The sequence below is a fragment of the Neolamprologus brichardi genome, chromosome 19 (assembly GCF_056152115.1).
Source record: "Neolamprologus brichardi isolate AB-2024 chromosome 19, ASM5615211v1, whole genome shotgun sequence".
Classification (NCBI taxonomy): Eukaryota; Metazoa; Chordata; class Actinopteri; order Cichliformes; family Cichlidae; genus Neolamprologus; species Neolamprologus brichardi.
The window spans coordinates 13,541,323-13,562,149 of NC_142122.1; the positions used below are offsets into that span (position 1 = coordinate 13,541,323).

The following is a 20,827-nucleotide window of genomic DNA, read 5'->3' on the forward strand; positions in this document are numbered from 1 at the left end:
GAGAAAGATTATACTTACGGGTTTTCCCATTGAAACATAAACAAAAAACTGAACCTTGTGATGAGGATACAATTTCCAGTTGCCGAATAATATACCCAACAAACACTACTTGTAGTCATATACAAGTGTACTGATTATATTTCTCCACCAGAGGGCAGTCTACAGCCATCTGTACTGCCCATGTTTTCCTGCAGTCCAGTGCTGGGTGCATTCTTAATCAAAAAGAGCTGCTTTTTCCTACATCTGACTGGTATACCTGGCATCCCAGCAGAAGCCAAATGCCAGATTGTGGAGGAGATTAGATCAGAGAACGCCTGCAGACAGTCTGCCTATTTGCAAGCTTTTGCCCATTCCTCTATAGTGGACACGGTGTACGTCTGTCACCTGCAGAGATGCTGGGCGATGGAGGTATTAAACAGGGAGCTTCTACCATGATATTTGATGGAGACTGTAAAGATGACAGTGACTGTGAGCACATGGTTGGATAAAATTATGATTTTATGATTAGAATTTGGTGTGGTAATTAAAAACTGCTTTAAAAATCCAGTGATCATTATGAATATATTCTTTTTTTAAAGTTAATTGTTGAAAAATACTGGCCCTACTATAGAACCCTGTGGAACTCCATAACTAACTTTTGAATGTGGAAAACTTTGGGCCATAGACTCACTGCCAATGCTTATGTTAAAAAATATAGAGAAGGTTGTACATCTGAAGTTTAGTCTTGGAAACCTTAAAAATATGTGTTTCAGGGTCACAAAAAAATTACCGTAAATTTTTTTTTCTCTGGTTGCAGCTTTAATGATCCCTTAAAAAAATAAAATAAAAAGAAGAAGACTCTCCAGCATTGGCGTTGAGTCCTCAACTCCTATCCTCCCACATTTCATTTAATAATCTTACAGTGTATTTTAACAGCCCTGCGGTCATTTGTGCGATCAGATGAGGTGTGCAGCATGACAGCGGGAATAATAAATCCTCCAAGAACATCTTGTTCTTGCTGAAAAATGTGTCACAATCCAACAGATAACTGGAAAGTTGGGCAGCGATAACTTCCAAGAAACCATTTGATGCGGTCAACAAATCAAGTTTCATTTGGCAACTGGATCTAGATATGGAAGCATAAATGTGGCTATTCTTCTAAAGCTCTCTGATGTTATATAGCCTATACTCCAGTGGGATCTTGCCCTATTGTGTTCAAAGTGTGCACTGGAAGTAAAGACGTCACAATAACGGCTCCAGCCAATGACGTGGAGTTCTTTGAACATCTAGACTGCCTTGATGTGAGAGAAGAATATGTTGCAGGAGACCTAAAGGTGACATTTATAGACTATATGTTTCTCACACACATTTTTTGCATTTTGCAGGAAGTAAACACATAAAAGAAGCAGCACAATACAGAGAGCAAAGTAGCACCTGTAGTCATTCAATGCAGCAGCTTCCTGGCTGTATAATTCAATTACAAGGAAGTTCTGCTCCGCTTTCCTGTAGTTCACAGCCAGTTAAAGTCATTGTTAATGTCACGGAGCGCTCTCTCTCTCTCTCTCTCTAGGAAACCCTTTCTGACATTTACCCTCTTTGCCTGCAGTGAGCAGTGTGCCACAGATAATGTCAGCTATGCCGGCAGATGTGCAGATTTTCTTTTTCTTTTCTTTTTTTTTGCTTTTCAAACCAGTTTTTATCTAGATCAATGGTTTTTATTATCTTCCTCAAACTCCTGGCACCTGCTGTTAAAATGTCATTTTCAGGGAAAATCTGTGGTGGTTCAACTACTAGCGGCAAATATAATGAGAGCGAAAACTGATTTTCGGGATGGCGATGCTGTTCTAATGGTTGGTACTCCAATATCTTGGATTGGTACTGACTGTAATATTTAGCTTTTTTTGTTAATTAATGGTTTTAGTTACCCTTTTTTTTTTTTTTTACCATCAAGAGCCACAATGAAGTAAAAACTTTCCATTGGATTTATGATGAAACAATCTTGGCATTCTCCTAAATTCTTCTCCATTTTGTTCTCCAGCAGCAAACTCATGTCAAAATCATAATTAATAGCCTTATTTATTTAGGTTTGTAAATCAACAACAAATGACTATAATCCCTGAAAGTCTAGTTTGTATCCAGCATTATTTGAGTGTTTCTTTGTGCAAGCCAATTAATTTTGGAAGTTGAGATCCTGCTCGTTATGAAAAGAAATTAATGTCAGATTCATCATTCTTTCCAAGCCCTTTCAATTTCCTTATAGTATCTTCAGCGTACACACAGTCAGTCAGTGAGCTTCACCGTTCCGTTTCACATATTAGATGACAGGAATTCCACCCTCGACAGACCTCGCATATGTTATTGCCATTATCTTGGACAGTTCAGTGTAGATATTTCCATGGAAAAGGCTCAGTCTGGGCTAAACACTAATGAGTGCCAAGAATCTTATCTTGATGTCATCCATTACACTCTGGTGCTGCTAACCTGACTTTAAAGACTTTATGAACACATGTTCTTTTGTTTCCAAGGCTAAAAAGTTAATTCAATAAGTTTTCTAAATCCTCCCTATTTTCTTTGTTACTCATAAATTCAAATGACACTGGTCAAGTCTTGGTTTACACAATCATACCGTCACTGCTTTAACCTGTTCTGGTTTTGATGGAAACCAGAAAGCAGTCCCCTTCCATGACCAAAATTAGGCATTCCTATGTCTCATGTGTTGGATGAGCACTCTGAACCTTTGACCACCAACTTGTTAGCCTTGCTTTGAATTCCAGGACACTTCACATGCATTTGCAGAAATATAAGTGTGTCATTAAAGTCTCAGAGCCAATCCAGAGCGTGTCCTCTAAGCAGATGAGGTCATGTCACATGCTGTTTATTGAGATGAGCTGGGCCTGTGGTGAGCCAAGACGCTTGCTTCATCACTTTCTGCAGGATTGCATGGTCATGCGTACAAACAAGTGTAAGCAATAAGGGTTAGAAACCATAGCTAAAGATACAGATGTTGTATATTTCAGCTCACGTAACACTTCAGCCTAAGTCTGCTCTCAGGCTATTTGCTGTGAGAGTCTTTAAAGTAATTCCCTTCTCCCTCAGGGATCTTTTGGCTTTAAGCACTGTTGCACATAATTGGGTAATTTGCATCACCTCTCTCTCAAAAATGTATTTTGTGTGGCTAAATCATGCAATTTAAAACAGAGTTTTTGTCAGGGAGCACATTTGGAACAAAAAGACAAGTGTCAGGTCGCTTTGCATGGCAGTAGGAGAACTTATGGTTGCCTGAGGCATAATGAGAGTACATCTATTCAGGTCTGCTGACTTGTCTAACAAGGAAAAAAACAGAAGTAATCTAATGGGGGAATGTGCAGTTTAGAGCAATCCAAGAGCACTTTTTATTGCGTTTATGACCTATTCCTTTGGAAAAAAAATCAGGTATCTATAAATCGATCCCTGTGCATCAATAGCATTAAAACAGCCTATCCAGCCATAACTTTTAAAGACCTCACGGGTGCGTTCTCCCTCAATTTCCCCTTCATTTTTTATTGCTTGTTTGTTAATAGATCTGTGTTTGTCCCAAAGTCTCAGTGGCCCCCATGTCCATCTCTGCATCTCTACCTTATCTCCGTTTGGACTCATGGGTATAGCAGTGTCTTTTGTTCTGTCGACAGTAAAAACGAAATTGAAACGGCAAATTGAAATAGGAATCTTAGCTTACTGTGTTACCCAGGGAGCTTTGCATTTTGATAAGCTAATTTAGGTGCTTTTGACTGTCAGTTGGCAGTGAAACAGTGATAAGGGGTAGAATGAGAATCAGTCACTGACAGGCAGAGATAGGAGAAAGAGAAGACACAGGACTCTTAAAAGAAAACTCGAAAAGAGAGCTGATAACCTGAAGTTGTCCAACCAATGCACAGAGTAAAATGATTCGCTAGTTTTGCACTGCTGTAAAGAAATAACTTGCCTCATATTTATGGCACCAGGTTCCAACATTTGTTAGACATTTAGAAACGTATGTAGAAATGACCAAGAAAGTAGAAAGCTGTATATATTTAAAAAAAAGTAAAAGTGCTGTATTAAAGGACGTCTTTAATGTAATGCATGAATATAGACAGAGTGACTCCTGTGATGATTGCAGGTGCCTTTAAAATGATAAAGGTTTTGAAGAGTACCATACAATACCCACACACACACACACACACACACACACACACACACACACACACACACACACACACACACAGAGACACTCACAAAGCTATCATTTAGCTGTCCCGCTGCTGTGATAGAGATGGATTGCGTTTGTATTGTTTAATGATGCGTGCCTCCATTACGGAGTTTTTTGCCCAGTGAGCTGCTCTCAGATTTGGCTTCAGCACACCCCAGAGTATTAACTTTGATTCAGGATGAGCTCCTCTGAAAAATCAACCCCCCCCCCCCCACACACACACACCCAAACGCTGCAAAAAGCAGCTGCCTGTGGACAAAATTAGTTTCTAAAGTGTTTCCACAGTGCATGGTGGCAGGCAAATGCAAAACAGAGGCAGACTGAACCACGTTTCACAGTTATTATGTGTTTGGCATTTCACATTGTGTTTCGTTTGTACTCCGTACTACTGCAGCGGCCTTAGAGTGACAGGCTGAATGGTTCATTTTGTATTCACTATTTATTTGTGTTACTCGCCTCTGTCAGTGCGCCCCAGGGTGGCTGTGGCTACAATGTAGCTTGCCATCACCAGTGTGTGAATGGGTGGATGACTGGATGTGTAAAGTGCTTTGGGGTCCTTAGGGACAAGTAAAGCGCTATACGAATACAGGCCATTTACCATTTACTGATTTTCAAGGTTTTCATGGCTGATTTCTGTAAAAAATGCTAGATTTTCAAGCATTGTACTGGAATTTTATACATTCTGTAATCTAAACTAAATTATTATTAATAATAATTATAATAGTAAACAAAATCTACAAAAGTAGTTTTCAAGGTATAGTAGTTTACCACTTAGTTGTGCTAAATGAGTGAATGAATAAGTGTGAGTGGTGCATTAGATGAGTTTGGGACAAATTCAAGCAACAGTGTGACACTGAAAAAAACCCTCTGTTATAACTATAAGACTGTAAAGTAATTTGTTGTTATTCTTGAACATTTTCTTTCATTTTTTTTTTTTAACAAGTGCAAAGTTTGCCTTTCCCTCATAAGCTGGGTCTTGATTTAATTAGACTTTTTTTCCACACCAACCTGCGTCACTGATTCAAAAACCAGCATTTTATTGGGAATGCAGAATTCAAAACAGAGATTCAAAGCAAATATATTTGGCATTTTTAATAAAGAGACAAAGCTGCGCTGATTGATCAGAGCATGAAAGTCATTACTTGCGGTTGGCTGGGCATTAACATGATTGATGGTTAATATCTTCTGCAAATCTAATTAAAGTGTCGGTCTCTGTGTTGGTCCCAAAATTCAGCAAAACTGTTGTCAAGAATTATGTCAGTGTGAGCGGTTATATGATTAGCTGGTGAGATCATTTTTAAGAAGTGACGGGTCCTTATGTTCCAGCAGTGGCTGAAAGATCATATGGATAAGTCCTGCAATCAAAATAAACAAATGAATGAGCAAATCATATAAAGCCTTTGGACAGGCAATGTCCTAAAATGCCTCACTGTAAAAGGATAAAGTCTTAGAAACTGTGTAATAACCATCAACACAGAGGTGCTTGTTTGTGTCTTCATGCTACACTGAGCACAACTGTGCACGCAGCCAAGCAGCTTGTTTACTCCAGGTGTATTAGAACTGGTTCTGATTACCAGAGGGTTTTAACTAAAACTCACTCGTGCAAAAAAACTTAATTGTGAGATTCAAGTGGAAAATGCAAATGATAATGTTAGAAAGTACCTTAAAAACAACACAGGTCAGATGCTTCTCTTTCAAATGTGATTAGCTGGGCTACGTGTGCATAAGCGAAACCTAAACGAGGAGTTTCAGACACACCCTTTTCATAACCGTAGTCCTCAGCTCTGGATGAGCCAAGATTCAGGAAGAACTACAAAACAACTGATGGAAGAGTATAAAACATACGCTGTCTTGGAACACAAAGCCATACATGGAAAAATCAATGCACGCCACAGCTCACACGCTGTGCACACTTGCTGAAGTAATGTATGCGGCCACAATAAGACATGTTTTTCTCCCGAGTGAGCTCCCATGCAGCTCTGTAACCAGTGTCTGATGAGTGTGTGTGTTTCATACTTCACACTGTGCAGAGTAAGCTCCAAACCACATGAATTCAGTGTTTGATTTAGCAGGAGTGAAAGAGGGAAGAAGGGAGATGGCGGCCATCTGGCCATGGTGTGGGGAGATGAGAAGCAGAAGCGGTGGTTGGAGCAAAGGGTCCCTCGCATCATTCCATTCCTTCTGTAGTCAGATCCCTGTGTTTACCCTGCTCGCCACATGGGACTGAGGAACCTCCTTCTCCCTGATCTCACGAGTGAAGTCGCAGGCTGAAAGCGTGTTTATCTTTTCCAGGATTTTGGCGGGAGGGAAAGAGGGGGTTGGGGGGTAGTGATGGAGCCAAAGGAGAATAAGTGCAGGAGAGCCCTGACAGTAGCTTGGAATTGTATAATGTTCCTGGCTATGAGGAAATACATTCCTCTGTGCTAACAATGAGCATAAAATGATGCACAACACATCTAAATGTCTACTTGATATAATGGTGCAGCTGAAAAGAGGGTTTCAACAGTGGTTTGAATATCACTCAGTATGACAGTAAAACAGTTTTGAGGAAGCAATGTAAAAAAAAAAATAGATGCATTTTGTGCTTCTTGTGTTTTATCATAATGTTTTACTCATAAAACTAAGTGTCAGAAATTACAAAAAGTATAGATTTTACAATTATTGACCGCTGTCTTGTAACCACCTTGATAAAACAGAATGAGTGCCTCATTAATGATTGAAAATTGTTCCTCTAAAGAGTGAAACAGTTAACAATTCTGCATATTTGCAACAGACCTTACTAATGTTATATCTCTTTGCTGATAGAGTCTGTTTTTCAGTGAATGGCTGTAGTTTGTTTTGTTCTTTTTCCAACAGCCTTCCCTATGCAAAGATTCCACTCCTCTAACGTGTCTTGGAAACTTCAAACCACACAAGGGGAACCTGGAGGATGTGTCAGTCTCTGTGGTGTGTCATGCATCCAAAAGTTAACCTCAGCATCGAATTGAGCAATGAGCATAGCCAAGGTTTCGACATTTTCGTTGGGCAATCAGTCTTGAGGCTTTTATTGAAACCTTGTCGTGGTTCAGTGCTTTGCCTCTTTCATCAGAGAAATTCACTGACCAGGCTTTCCCTGGAGAGACTCAAGTGCCCCAAATCCCAAACTCAAAAGCAGGAAACTAATGCCTGCTAATGCCCATCTCACCCTCTCAGCTTGTGTGTGTGTGTGTGTTCTCATATGTGTGTGTGTGTGGATCAGTTTCTTGCCCTTTGGCCACTTTCTGCTTTTTCCTCTACCTGGAAAAAGGGAGTCATTACAGTAAAAAGTGTTTACTCATGTAGGAGAACACAGAGTGTGTGCAGGGCAGTGTCAAAGTACCTTCTTGTATTCGTCCCAGAGGCCTCACAGCCACAGGAGTCAAGTATTCCCCTTTCAGATCACAATTTATACTCAACAGAAGGGTCTCTGTAACAGAGTGGATGGTCACAAGGTAGCCTCAGGTAGTCTCATAGGATCAAGAGGGTTTTTTTTTTCAAATTCCACATTCCTGAAATGAACTACATGTTGTGCCAGATTGCTAAGCTACGTGCTGCAAGGAATAACAAAGCCATACAAACAGTAATACGATCCCAAGGAAGTTTTGGGAACGTTTATATTTAATTACTGCTGTGCTGTTTGCCAAGTGAAAATGTCCTCTGTTTCTGCATGAAGCAGAGTAATCTGACTATCAGCTGTACCTGTTGTCAGTGGAATGATAAATAAGTTGCATTCTTGAATGAAAAACCGATTGAAATCTGCCATAAATACAGTTAGCCTTATATTTCCAAAAATAGCATGTTGTAGTAGATTCCTCAGGCTCCAGAATGTACAGCCAGGCAAACTCCTGCAAGTTGTTTTCAATGATTTTTTCCTGGACAAAACAGAAACGTGAATTTCTGATTACAGCGTTGCTGTTTTTCCAGCCACAAGTGGTTTTCTTATCATGCATTTCATCTCATAAAGCTGACCTAAGGACATCTGCTACAGTACAGCGGGTCCTCTGTTTATCGTGGCAAGTAAGGATAGCTTAACCGCTCAACAGCTCCCTCCGCAACATGTTAACGATCAAATCCCCGGAGGCAAAAAAACAGAAGCACATAAAATATGAGCTATCTCAGATGAAGCATAGGTTTCCAAGTTTCTTCAAAATGAAGACAGAGCGTATAAAAGAAGCCAGATCTATCAGGAGAGGAATTAGGGCTCTGTGGGGAACACGGATGACTCACAACCAGACAAAATCATCCACTGTTTGTGTGTGTGTGTGTGTTTGTGAATTCCCATGGAGCAGATTTCTGTTGGCAAGGTTGTAGAAAAACAAAAGATGATGGTCCTGAACACTGACACCTCCCACACGTCCAGCGGGGCGTTATTGGAAAGTGTTCAGGTAGAGTAGGCCTGTCTAAACGACTAATTCAAAGAACTTGAGCTTCTTTTTTAGATGATCTTGGGAAATGCCCTAGTTAGCAGTCATAATGTGGGAAACTGCCGTATAACCACAAGTCTGTAATGTCTGCGCCACAGGCAGCGTGATGAGAGTCGTTGTATAACACCATTATATGCTGTTGTTTTCTCATGAGGTGACGCTATAAGAACTCTAGTAACCTGTTTCAGGAGGGGAGACATGTCCAAACAAATATGTAAAGGTGGATAAGCTAGTTTTTCTTTCTTTTCTTTTCTTTTTTTAAAGAGAACTTCCTTTATAAGACTTCTTGAACAGTTACTGTCCATGAACTCTTACAGGGAGATATCACATACTGTACTTAAAGTCTGAGTCATACAGACTATGCAATAAAACCTATTGGTGTCATAACTAACAGTATATCATCAGAGGGACTGTGAGGTTAACCTCACCAGGCACTGTAATCCTGTCCAGGCTAAGACCAGGCTAAATTAGTTGTAGAAGATATTTTGTAGGCTAAATATGATAATCAGTCTTCTTCAGTGTTTGAGACAGAAAAAAACAAAAAACAATATATATAATTTCTCCACCACTACACTCACAATATCCTCAGAAGCCAGAAAGCTCTATTTTATGAGTTCAGCAACCTTGGTAGTGTCATATTTATTTAAAGTTGCAACTTGGGGAAGTCCAAATCACTGAAGAGAAGCTACTTTCTGTTTTTTTTAACCCCTATAAACTATTAGTGTTTCATTCCTTCAAGACAATTTTGACCCGGGCCACCAACTTCAGAAGCTCTCTCTCCTCTAGCTTACCTTTTGTCTCTTTTTACCCTCTTCTCTTTCCCCTCAACCCCACCTGGTTGCAGCAGATGGCTCTCCTTCTTTGAGCCTGGTCGTGCCAGAGGTTTCTTCCTGTTAAAAGGGAGTTTTTGCTTCCCACTGTTGCCAAGTGCTTGCTCACAGGGGATTGTGTGTTTTTTGGGCTTTCTTTCTAATATTGTGGGGGCTTTACCTTGCAACATAGAGCACTTCCTGTTGTTGTGAATGCCATATAAATATAATTGAACTGAATTGAATAGGTGTCTACAACAAATTGACTAACTACAGATTAACTTGATTTTAACTTAATTTTAGTTTAATCTCACCTTAGAATTAGGGTCAAGGTTAATCCTGGTAAGTGTTTATTGTACCGAATGATCATAGTTTGACACATTTCTATGACGTATCCTTTTGCTTTCACTTTTGTGTTCGAATATTATACATATTATGACTTTTCAAGGGGCAATAAACATCCAGCCACCGCCTCCATTCAGCCTGGGAATTTTCTCCGTCTCGCGAAGCGTACAGACTCGAGGAGCTCACGACGTGGTGGTGTGATACTGTACGTGATTGGCGGGCGGGTGGGTTTGGTTTGTGTGTCTGGGAACCTGCTACTGGTCTCCCATCCATACACACTCACACACAGAGAGAAAGAGAGAGCCACGGTCAGACAGACTGGCTCTCCAAAACCGACAGCAGGGGAAAAAAAACTCTCCTCTCGCGGCTCAGAAACCAGCAACTATCGCAGAAGTGAAGTCGACGCGATGTTAACCTCGAAATGCTCTCTTTTATTTTGAGAGGAAGGCTAACAACAGGGAAGAAGCTGCTTAAAAGTAGGTGAAGTGTGACAGCTGGAGACATTTAACCCAAGGATTTGTTGACTGCACGTGGAAACTGCTCGCTCAGACGCATCGGTGAGTAGTCTCTGCGTCCCGCTTACTTCCCGCAAACAATCAAAAGTTGGGCAGATATTTTACACAGGCGTACGGGGGGAGTTTCTTCTTATTGATGAACGACTGGAAGACTGCGCCAACAACCTTTCAGCCACTTTGCGGTACAATCAATATGAGCGTGCGCGCGCGCTTGTTAATCATTAACTAGTGCACGCGACGGTGTGACTTACTTAAAAAAACAACTTGTGTATTTTTTAAATTATTATTATGTATCATTCTCTCGGGCTGTCAACATTGTTATTATTTGAATTGTTTTGCTGTTAGAATATATATATATATATATATATATATATATTTGTATCCGCGTTCACGTCCCTGTTTTTGTGCTTTAAAGTGTACGTTTGATGCCTGTGTTGTAAATGAAAATTAAATAGCTCACATAGTTTCTGCCAAACGTTTAATATTTGAGCGCCAGCCCAGCATATACAAATATTCCAGTGAAATTCCTTTGAGCCCAACGTGAATGTGGGGAGTTGTCTAGCACGAGTATTATGATTGCAGGGTGTGCTTCTCTGTCATCTGTTTGTTTGCTCGTCTTCATGTCACAGTGGCAAGTTAGAGTATAAAAGCCTTCAGATATTATCCACATGCTAATGCACACATGTTAAAGCTGCAAATGGTTACTAGTTTGAATTCCTTCCAGTGAACCATACAGAGCAAGATGTTTGAAGGCTAAATATGTTCACCTCTTAAATCTAAAGCGTTCAGTGTTAATATTTGGATAATTTGTGCAATATCCAAAACCAGGTTTTTGGCATCTTTGTGCTAAAACAAAACAGTCCAAAGGTGTATGGAAACTGTTTAGAGCCTCAGGGGCCACCTCTGAGCTTTTAAAAAGGGAACGATGAAATAGTGTTTTTAGTTAAAATGTGTATCGACCAAATGGCCTTTTTAAAGGGAAAAAAGACACATGCTTTGGCTTTAAATATATCCTAAAAAATCTCTTTACAAAGTCCAACACATGCTTGTATTTAAATACTACTATACCAAATCCCAGAGCAATTCCCACTTTTGTATCTCCACGACATGCTGCAGACCTTGAAGAATGTTTAGTTGGGATTAGCTGTGAGGCTCCTTATACTGCCCCTACGCTCCTGGTGGCATTAACTAACCCACTTACATTAAAATATTGCTTCTTGCTGCCTGAGTTCAGGGTTTAATTTGCTCTGGCATGCCATAAAAGATAAGCTTATACCTTTCCCCATAATTCAGTGTCCAATTACAGTCATGATGTAAACTGTTGAGCCGGCTCCCTCCCTGTGTGTCCACTACCTTGGCTTCTTCTGCTGCCAGACAGGACATATCCTCGAAGGCAGATGTAAAGAGATAAAGATCCTTGCTTCTGCGGTGCATCTCATATAGTGAACAAATACACTCTGCTGCCAGGGTTTCTGATAAAATGACATTGAGGTCTGGAGTCGGCTTTCCCTGAATTGCTCTGCTTTATGCTGTGTTTTAATACACTTAATGGAAAGGCAATGAAAGGAAGACACAAGAAAGATATAGGGGTGTGTCCTTTAAGTGCCCCCCCCCCCCCCCCCCCCCCCCCAAATTGCCAATTGTTAACCTGCTAAAATTTGGGTAAAATACTGGCTGTCATCCCTGTCACTTTTCCCCAGTGCAGTTAGCAGACAGCAGAGGAAGGGCATGACAAACCTACTGAGCAGCTGCCACATCCTACTTCTGCAAATCTTGAATGACTAAATAACAGTGAGCCTTATCTGCACTAGATGACATCTAGAATTGGCGCTGTATTAATATGAAAAATACTACTTAAAGAAATGTCAGCTAGAGTGAGTTAATTCCAACACATTACGTGATATTCTTTGTCATGGCAACCAACTCAATTATTTTCAGAAGAGAACCTGATGTTTTTGGCTCACCTTCAGATTTTTAGTTTCTTTAAATTCAGAAATATGTAGAATTCCGTCTTGATGCATGCTCAATCATCCAGGTAAGTAAATCCACAAAATTTGATTCAGTTCATCTGGACGTAGCGTTTTCAGTGGGAGAAACGTTTCAAGGAACTGACCTCACAGCCCATTGTTCCTTCAGTGGTGCTAGTTTAAGTGATACTGTTTATAAGACTGGGGAAACCTGCAGTCAGCTGAGACTGAAGAAGTCACTTGGGTGAGTGACGAAACGTTTCTCCCACTGAAAATGCTACGTCCAGATGAACAGAATCAACATTTGTGGATGTAGAATTTCATGCCTAACATCTCTCTCGCCCCATCACAGTTCACTTCAACCCATTGTTGCCAACTTAGTGACTTTGTCACTAGATTTTTTTGTTTTTTCAGCATCCTGCAAAAAAAAGTACTCAAAACCAAACACCCCCACCCAAAAAAACTTCAGGCGGTACTCCTTCGCGAACACTCTTGTTCTCCCGCTGCTGGCGCGGCTTTTTCACCATCTGCTCTGTTCAGCGAGTGACACCGAACAACAAGGTTTCAGCTAGTGACAGACAGCTGTGCAGCTTATGAGAGGAAAAAAACCAATCAAGTTGCATCTGTTTCTCTCAGTCATCATTTTACTTGTAAACGCAGACAAAAATCACAGCACAGCCATGATATCTAACTTTGGCTTTTGCAAGATGATGTTGAAGGGCGGCCGCTGAATTAAAAAAAATCCAAATTTTGCATTGAGGGATTGTTGCTCTTATTCAGTATTTTGGCTGTATGGACTGGCATTTTTGTCTCTTTACCTCGATGTATATTTACTTCTGTACTGTTATGCAATGTGTCATGCCATTGGTCCTCTAACAGTCATTATGCTTGTGATCTCTGCAGTGTTTGAGACATCTCTCAGTAAGTGCTCTCTGTTTGCTTTTCTTCTGTTTTCCTAGCCCCCTTCTCAAATGTTTTATTGCTAGAGGGCACTGGGCTCTAAAGAATGAGCTCATTTGGGGGCCTGGCATGTCATTCATTGATTCATGGTTAGCCCATGCTGCCCTGGCAATATATAACCTTCACTAACAGCTGACTTGCACAGGAAAATGGATGGGACCTTCCATATCTTTCTGTTTTAAGGGGAGAAAATAACATCCTATTCAGTCTGGTTGATCTATGGTGCTCCTTTTTAACACAAAATGGCCATTAAATGTTATGTGCACTATTCGTTCTCGTGTACATTGCTATATACACATATGCGCGCCATGTGTATTGTGAAGAGAAAAAGTTTACAACTCATTGAATTAACAACAGAATTTAAAAAAAAGACCCTTATGCAAAAGATGTTCCTTACCTGAGTAAGTAACAAAGCCTACAGTCTGAGCTTCTCTTAGATTATGTATGCAGACACGGATGTCTCTGTTTATTTTCTCAAAATCGGTGCGATCCCTCTGCTGAGCATGAGCTTCTCAACTATAAAAATCCAGAATGTGTGTAATATAATTTCTTGCCTTGCTGGCATTGTTACCCACGCAGTAATCGGTTGTTTAGGTGTGCATTCCTCGAGTCTCACATGTGACAGCTCTTCATTTGGATTTGGTTATAAGGAATTTGGAAATTTTGCTGCGTCAAAAACAAAACGAACAAAAAAGTGATGCCTCAGAAGAGAAGATATGGCAGTTCAGAGCCCAATGTGCTGGATGCAGATTTTTTATTTGAGTTCCAGGAGTGGCTTTTATTTCTACTGGGAAAGTCTGACAAAGCTTTCAAAGCCTGGCGATATTGTTTAGTGTCATACTTTTGATTCCTTCTCAACAATACTATTGTTTTTTTCCATGTAAAGTACATTTGACTAAATAGATTATATCTAAAGTGTCTTATCTTGCACCACTGAAACAAACCCCATTGCTATTGGTCTTGGTTTTTATTTGGCTTTAAATGAAACTTTTTGAAGAGCGAAAAAAAAGATTTGATATTTTAAAATCTATTTTCAAAGCGGCACTACTATAGAGAGCAAACTATTGGATTCTCCAAGCTATAAAATGAGTCCTTTCATTTGCTTGTCTAGGTAACAGCTAGGTGCTAATAATCAAACAGGAGTTTAGGCACTGGAACATTGAGGTGGGTCATAGTAACACAATACCATGATGTTCTGATGCCAACAAATTCACTCCAAGGACATAGAATTTGCAAAAAAAAAAACCTCTACAGGCCTCAGCTAGCATGTTAAAGGTTAAAGTTCATGATTGTACAATTAGGAAAGGACTAAACAAGTATGGCGTGTTATGAAGCGTTGCCAGGCGAAAGTCTTGTCTCTCTAAAAAGAATATATTAGCATTTGTAAAGAAGATTAGGCTAATATCCCTTTGGATGAAGAGAAGATGTATGAAAGTCAAATAGAAAATAATTGCTTTAAGTTACTTGAAGTTGTTCTACAAGGTACTGAATCATGGGGTCTACTTGTTTTTTTTGTTTTTTTTTTACCAGGCTGGATGGAGTTCGGAGAAAAATCTTTCGCTTTCAAATGACTGTACATGTTTTTGATATATTGTGTATGCGAAACTGATTTTATTTTTTTGTATTTGCGGTGTAGTGCTGCATTAATACATCGCAGGCTGGCAGTAACACATCAAAAACAGCAGGATCGATGTCGTAATCTCTCAGTTATTTTATGAGAAGTAACATTCACCATCTGTTCGCGTGGCAGTGTTGGATATCGCTCAGTCAGTGACACGGGTGAATGACATCACTCTCTAAAGATCTAATCTGTGAACGTAGGTGCTATGGAAGGTTTCTTTTTTTCCTGTTAAATCAAGGCCCTGAAAAGAGCCGCGAGCCGATGTGAAAGATGTGCATGAAAGACTGCAGATGAGGGAGCGTGTTTTTATATCTTTGAGACATCTCCCACAGTGGGGTGTGGAATGAAAGAAACTATTTTGTTTCTGAACATTTCCAAAGCCAGTCAAATGTGAGTGGGAGGAGTAGATATGTACTTCTTTTGAAGGAGGACTTATTAGTTAGTTATCGTGTCAGATCATTATATGCGATATTCCCAGCTGTACTTATTTCATATCAGTTCAGCTGAGGTTCAGTCTGCACCGCTTTTCGTATTGTTGGCTTATCAGGAATAAAAAAAGAAAAAAGATTGTTGGCACGTCACTGCAGTGCACCTGTATGTTTAATTCTCAAATATGGCATAAGGGACTTGTTTAACAAACTGTACACTGTGTAAAAATGTTTGGAATGTTTTTCTGGATATTAGTTATAGATTATTCTTACAACTTTCCATAAAGCTGAGTAAATTCCCCAATGTTAATTAACCTAGATTCCCAAATACGGCACCAGACTATATGCTTAGATTATTAAAGCTGTCAGTCTAAAAAGAAAAGTCTTAAGAGTTGGATTTACATCCAGACTATACTGCAGCTCACTGCTTTATATCAGTGATAGACAATTTACTAAACCTTTTAATTACACATACAGCAGAGTAAATATATTTAGTAATAGATGGATTTCAGATGGACTTGGTTGATGTATTTTTTAAAACAATAATCTTTTTTTAGCCTGTGCCACCTGCTGATCTGGCTTTGAGCTTTTATGCCTCTCCAAAGGAAACTAAAGACACACCTTTAGTTTAGCTTGACAAAGCCTGTATCATCCACCTGTCTTCTGGGCCCATTTCCTCAGCTCCTGCTGTTTCTGTTGCGGTGGAAAGAAGTTGCGGTTCCTGTGTGCTTGTGAGCACAGACTGGAAAGCGGGAGGACCGTGTTGATGCTTAAAGAAGATGATGTGCAGGCTAGCTCAAAGACCACACTCCAATGAGGTCCCAGGAGAGCACTGAGCATTGACTGAACACATTTCACATTAACACAAGAGGGGAGCAAGGGAATGAGCAGGAACAGGGCTGGTCCTTTTACTGCTTGGCAATACACAACCACAGTTAATGAAGTGTTTTTGAAAGGAGGTTTTGCTTGAAAATGGGGTGATAAGCAGCCGTAAAGTATATGTCCGTCATTTTCACTGCTACGACAGCTCCTTGGCTGTGACTGTTCGCACAGCTCAGAATTGCATAAGACTGCTCAAAGTCAGACCATAAGCTGTGCACTGGAGCTGGCTACATTTCGCTGCCTTGAGGCTCATGTTTGCTTCCTTCTCCTATTTCTGTTCCTTATTCTCTTCCTTGCATCCCCCATGTACTTATCCCCCCTTCCCGTCATGCTTCAGCGGACCACCTGAGGGGGGCTATGTGCTGGTGACAGCTTGAGGGGTGATGTGGGCAGCCTTCCTTTATAGCTAGAAGATAGTGTAGAAGAGGGAGAGGTGCTGTGGAATAGGGCTTTGAAAGTGAACAAGTCCACTGCACTGATTTACTACTAAGTAGCAACGAGACCAAACCGTTGATGTATATTTTCTGTATTTGCTCTGCACTGTGCTATCTAGGTAAACAACAAGAAAATAAAATAATTGTGAGCAACTGAAAAGGTTGAACTAATTTAGAGCAGTGCGTGTTGAATTTAAAGAAAAGCTGTGATATACCCCCAGTATTGTTAGCTAAACATGCACATGCTAAAAATAGAAATACCGCATCAATATATTGAAAAAGCTTGTTATATTGGGAGGATTTGATGCATAACTCTGGAGAGCTGTACAGTTTGTGCACATTGAAGTGGGGCTTCTGTCAGTTAATGAAATTAATTTTGTGAAGATTGGGCTCTGTGTATTCAAAAGGGGGGGGGGGGGGGGGGGGGGGAAGGCTAAACCGTGGCAACTACTCTGGAATTTCTGCTAATGACCTCGAGGCTGGCTCTCAAAGCAGGTCAGTCTAAAAGGATGTTGGAATCATATTGCAATTATCTGGCAAACATTATTTTCTGTGTGGTAACTTGCACTAACTTGTTTTGGTATCTCGTCTGTGCCATAGATAAAACCAAGGTTGCTAATGCTATCTTGAATGATAACTTAGCATTTCATCCTTTCATCAAAATGTGGTCACTCCTAACTTTGAGAGATGAACATGCTATTGACCAAAATGCCAAAAATTAAAAATGCAGAGGCCATAAAACTGCTCTGGTCTGGTTCTGATTTTATTGCTCTAAAAGCTGTATTAACATTATAGTAAGAATGATCAGTTAATGATTTTATGAATTAATTGGCAGATCAAAGACTTTCCGAATTTCAAATGGGACATAATGAATGAACAAACAGGCTATGGATGTGCTGTCTGCATATGTAACAGTAGATCGTCACCGGGGACAGTGTCAAATACATGAGGAACAACTGTTAATGTGTGTTACTCCTGTTGTTGTTGTTTTTCTTTTCCTTTTTTTCCCTCTTGTTCAATTTGTTGGTGGTCTTTTGGCCCCCTCTGTGGTCATAGTGATAGCGCTTCACACTGAGCTCTACTCTTGCTCTGTTTTCTTTAAAAGATGTCTTTTCAACCAGTCAGTGTTCTACCTACACACAGCATCACAGCTGTTGAAATACTCCCAGTTGGAATTTATTGGGTGCACACAAACGCGTCTCCCTTGTTGCATACCCATAATCCTTTACCCAGCCAAGACCTATGCAAATGGACAGGATCATAAATCCTTTATTCGGAGAATTTGCAAGTCAGAAATTTTATTAAATATGTACATTTTATGTAATATGAGATTTAGAGTTAACAAGTATGTAAAGTAATAGTTAGCACTCCTTAATGAACCAAAGGTCTGCACATTGTCAGGAATAATCTGAAGACTAAGCTCTAGCTAATTCTTTATAAATAAGGCTGCAAGTTTTTCAGTCGGTGCCGGAGCTCAGAATGACAGTATACTGTGCATGAAAGGTCTACATTGAAGGAGCCGTCTTATGTTGAATGCAAAATAGTCCTGTGCATATTTTGATGGGAAACTGTGCTGTCTCTTAGCCAAAGTCTGCGGTTGTTGGAAATCTCCAGTTCCAAAGAGAGACATATTTATTAGCCTCTTTAATTACTCTCTTGGCTGAAGTTTTTGTTTACTTTTAAGATTTGCATTGCTGAAAGAGCACACAAGAAGATGGATAGAAAAAGAGAATGTTTAATAAGTGCTGGCTGTGAAAGATTAAGTTGGAAATGTAGAATCACAACTACTGCTAGATTGTTACTTAAGCTTTCTAATCTTCTGTGATGAAAGTAGTATGTTTACCTAAAATAAAAAAACATTGTCAGCACATGGTGATTGACATTGTCATTTTAATTTTAATTTGTAGTTTTAATTTCTTCAAAAAAAAAAAAAAAAGTCAAGACCATATTAACATCTTCAGATTTTTGTGGGAGGAGAATATGGTGACCTTGGAATACATTATATCTATGCTGAACGTGTTGCATTTTTGTGGGTGAGGTGCCTGTGACAGGGAGATGATTCATCTCATTTTATAGATCTTCTGTGTGTGATGTAATTCAAATGAAACCAACATAAAAGGATATATTAGAAATCACTTGGAGTGTGATGATGGGCTCCTTTCTCCATGACTATTTATTAGATTATCTTATATTGTAACAATGCTGTTGTGTCTAAGGCTTTTAAGTTCCACTTGTTTTGAAGTATTTCTTTATGGTATGATGTAATCCTGCTTTGACGCTTAGACCAGAGAACACTGAGGGTGCTTGGTAAAGTTTGTCCTTCTGCAGGTTTTGCTTTTGTGCTAATCAGTCAAAACACCAAACTGTACTTCCACTAAGCTGCTGAGCACTAATTTCAAAGCTTGTTGCATTGTTACAAAAGACTTTCCTTTGTGAGCAGTTGTTTTTATAAGCAAGTCAGTTTGATGAAAATGGTGTTTTGCAGTCTTTGCCTCGCTGTAGAGTAATTCAAGCGCTACTTGTGGCTGACAGATTAGTTCATAAGCAGCAGGGTGGCCTGTGCTGGCCTGTGATGTATGCGGTTGTAAGTGGTCTGTGTCTGAAATGAATGTGTGTGGCTGAGAAAATGATTACGTTTCAGTCCTCATGAGGGGGTTTGGGCCTAATTAACCTACTTCTTTATGACTGTTTCTTGTGCTCACTCACAGTTAGGGCAACTAAGCACACCCTTCTCTGACACCATCACACGTACTGTTGTGTTTACTGTGGTCTAGTCTCCGTCCTCCAGAAAGAGATTGACTAGTAGAAGTTGGCTTGTTGTAATAGAAATATGATTGCTGTTCTGTATCTGTGAGACTAGCAGTACTCTTAACAGCTTCAGCTGAAGTCATTTCATCTTTGTGAGTGGCAATACTTCCAAGGAGAATATTGCCAAAACATTTAGAGATATGCAATGCTAAGACTGACTGCAAGGCAAATGCAGCTATACAGGATTTTGGAAATAACCTAATGAGCAAATTCAGATAGTCTTGTGTGGATTTTTCTCTGCTGGAAAAGAAGATTAACTGGTCCAAGACTAGGTTTGTGCATGGACAAAAGATCTAAACAAATCTGCAATTAAGTACCTCAGCTTTGTGCTACCATGGTACAAGGAAGTGTCTCCTCTTCTTTCCGAAACCATTAGAATTTTGTGTATAGCACAAAGGATAACAGAGTTCCAATATTTAAAGAGTGCTTATAAAATGTTACTTTAGGTAATGTAAAACTAAAATGTTTAGCAGTTATGTTATACTTTCAGATTTTAGGAAAAAAACTACCCGGGTTCCTTTCGTGTGTACATTTGACTTGTGCTTGATCTGAAAACTGCTGTTCACAAACACTGTCCATCCAATCTGACTGAGCTGGAGCTGTTTTGCAAAGAAGAATGGGCAAGAATTTCAGTCGCTAGATGTGCAAAGCTGGTAGAGACATACCCTAAAAGACTGGCAGCTGTAATTGCAGCAAAAGGTGGTTCTACAAAGTATTCACTCAGGGGGCTGAACAATTACGCACACCCCACTTTTCAGTTATTTATTTATAAAAAATGTTTGGAATCATGTATGATTTTCATTCCACTTCTCACGTGTACACCACTTTGTGTTGGTCTTTCATGTGGAATTCCAATAAAATTGATACATGTTTGTGGCTGTAATGTGACAAAATGTGGAAAAGTTCAAGGGGGCCGAATACTTTTGCAAGCCACTGTATATTGCCCTGTCACTGCCATTACACAATGCTGCTTGCACCTTGTTTCAGTAGATTCACACTTCAAATTAGGATCCGTGTTATCAAAGACAGTAATTTATTAGAAAAGAAGAATGGAAAATGCCCTTAATTTACTTGCCAAATGAAAAATGTGTGTTTCAGGATATGTGAGATCTTTGCTTTTTCTAAGCACAGTCTAGTTGGTCCTATTTAATTTAATTAGCTGGTTTTCTTCACTCTCTTCTCTTCTTCAGTGAAGCCTGGACTGCTCCACTTTAACTGGTGACCAGCTGTTTACGTCTGCCTAAATCAGAGATGAGTGCCAAATCTGTAATCAACAAGGAGGTGTTCATACCTCACGATGAGAAGATGCTTGCTGCTGTACAGGTGAAGCGGAGGACAAAGAAAAAGATCCCCTTCCTGGCCACCGGTGGTCAAGGAGATTACATGACGTTCATCTGCGTCTCAGGTCAGGA

General features: G+C 39.9%; 1 protein-coding gene across 2 annotated transcripts in view; it reads left to right on the forward strand.

Moving 5' to 3' along the window:
* Positions 1–10,024: 10,024 nt before the first annotated feature.
* stxbp6 (syntaxin binding protein 6 (amisyn)) overlaps positions 10,025–20,827 on the forward strand; it is a 68,901-nt gene continuing 58,098 nt past the window's right edge. The window contains exons 1-2 of one of the 2 annotated variants that reach the window (XM_087832948.1): positions 10,025–10,357; positions 20,606–20,820. In XM_087832948.1, the coding sequence (XP_087689074.1) occupies positions 20,667–20,820 (154 nt within the window). In that variant the 5' untranslated portion in view covers positions 10,025–10,357; positions 20,606–20,666. The remainder of the gene's footprint in view (positions 10,358–20,605; positions 20,821–20,827) is intronic. The other variant, XM_006798431.3, reaches the window with a different exon arrangement.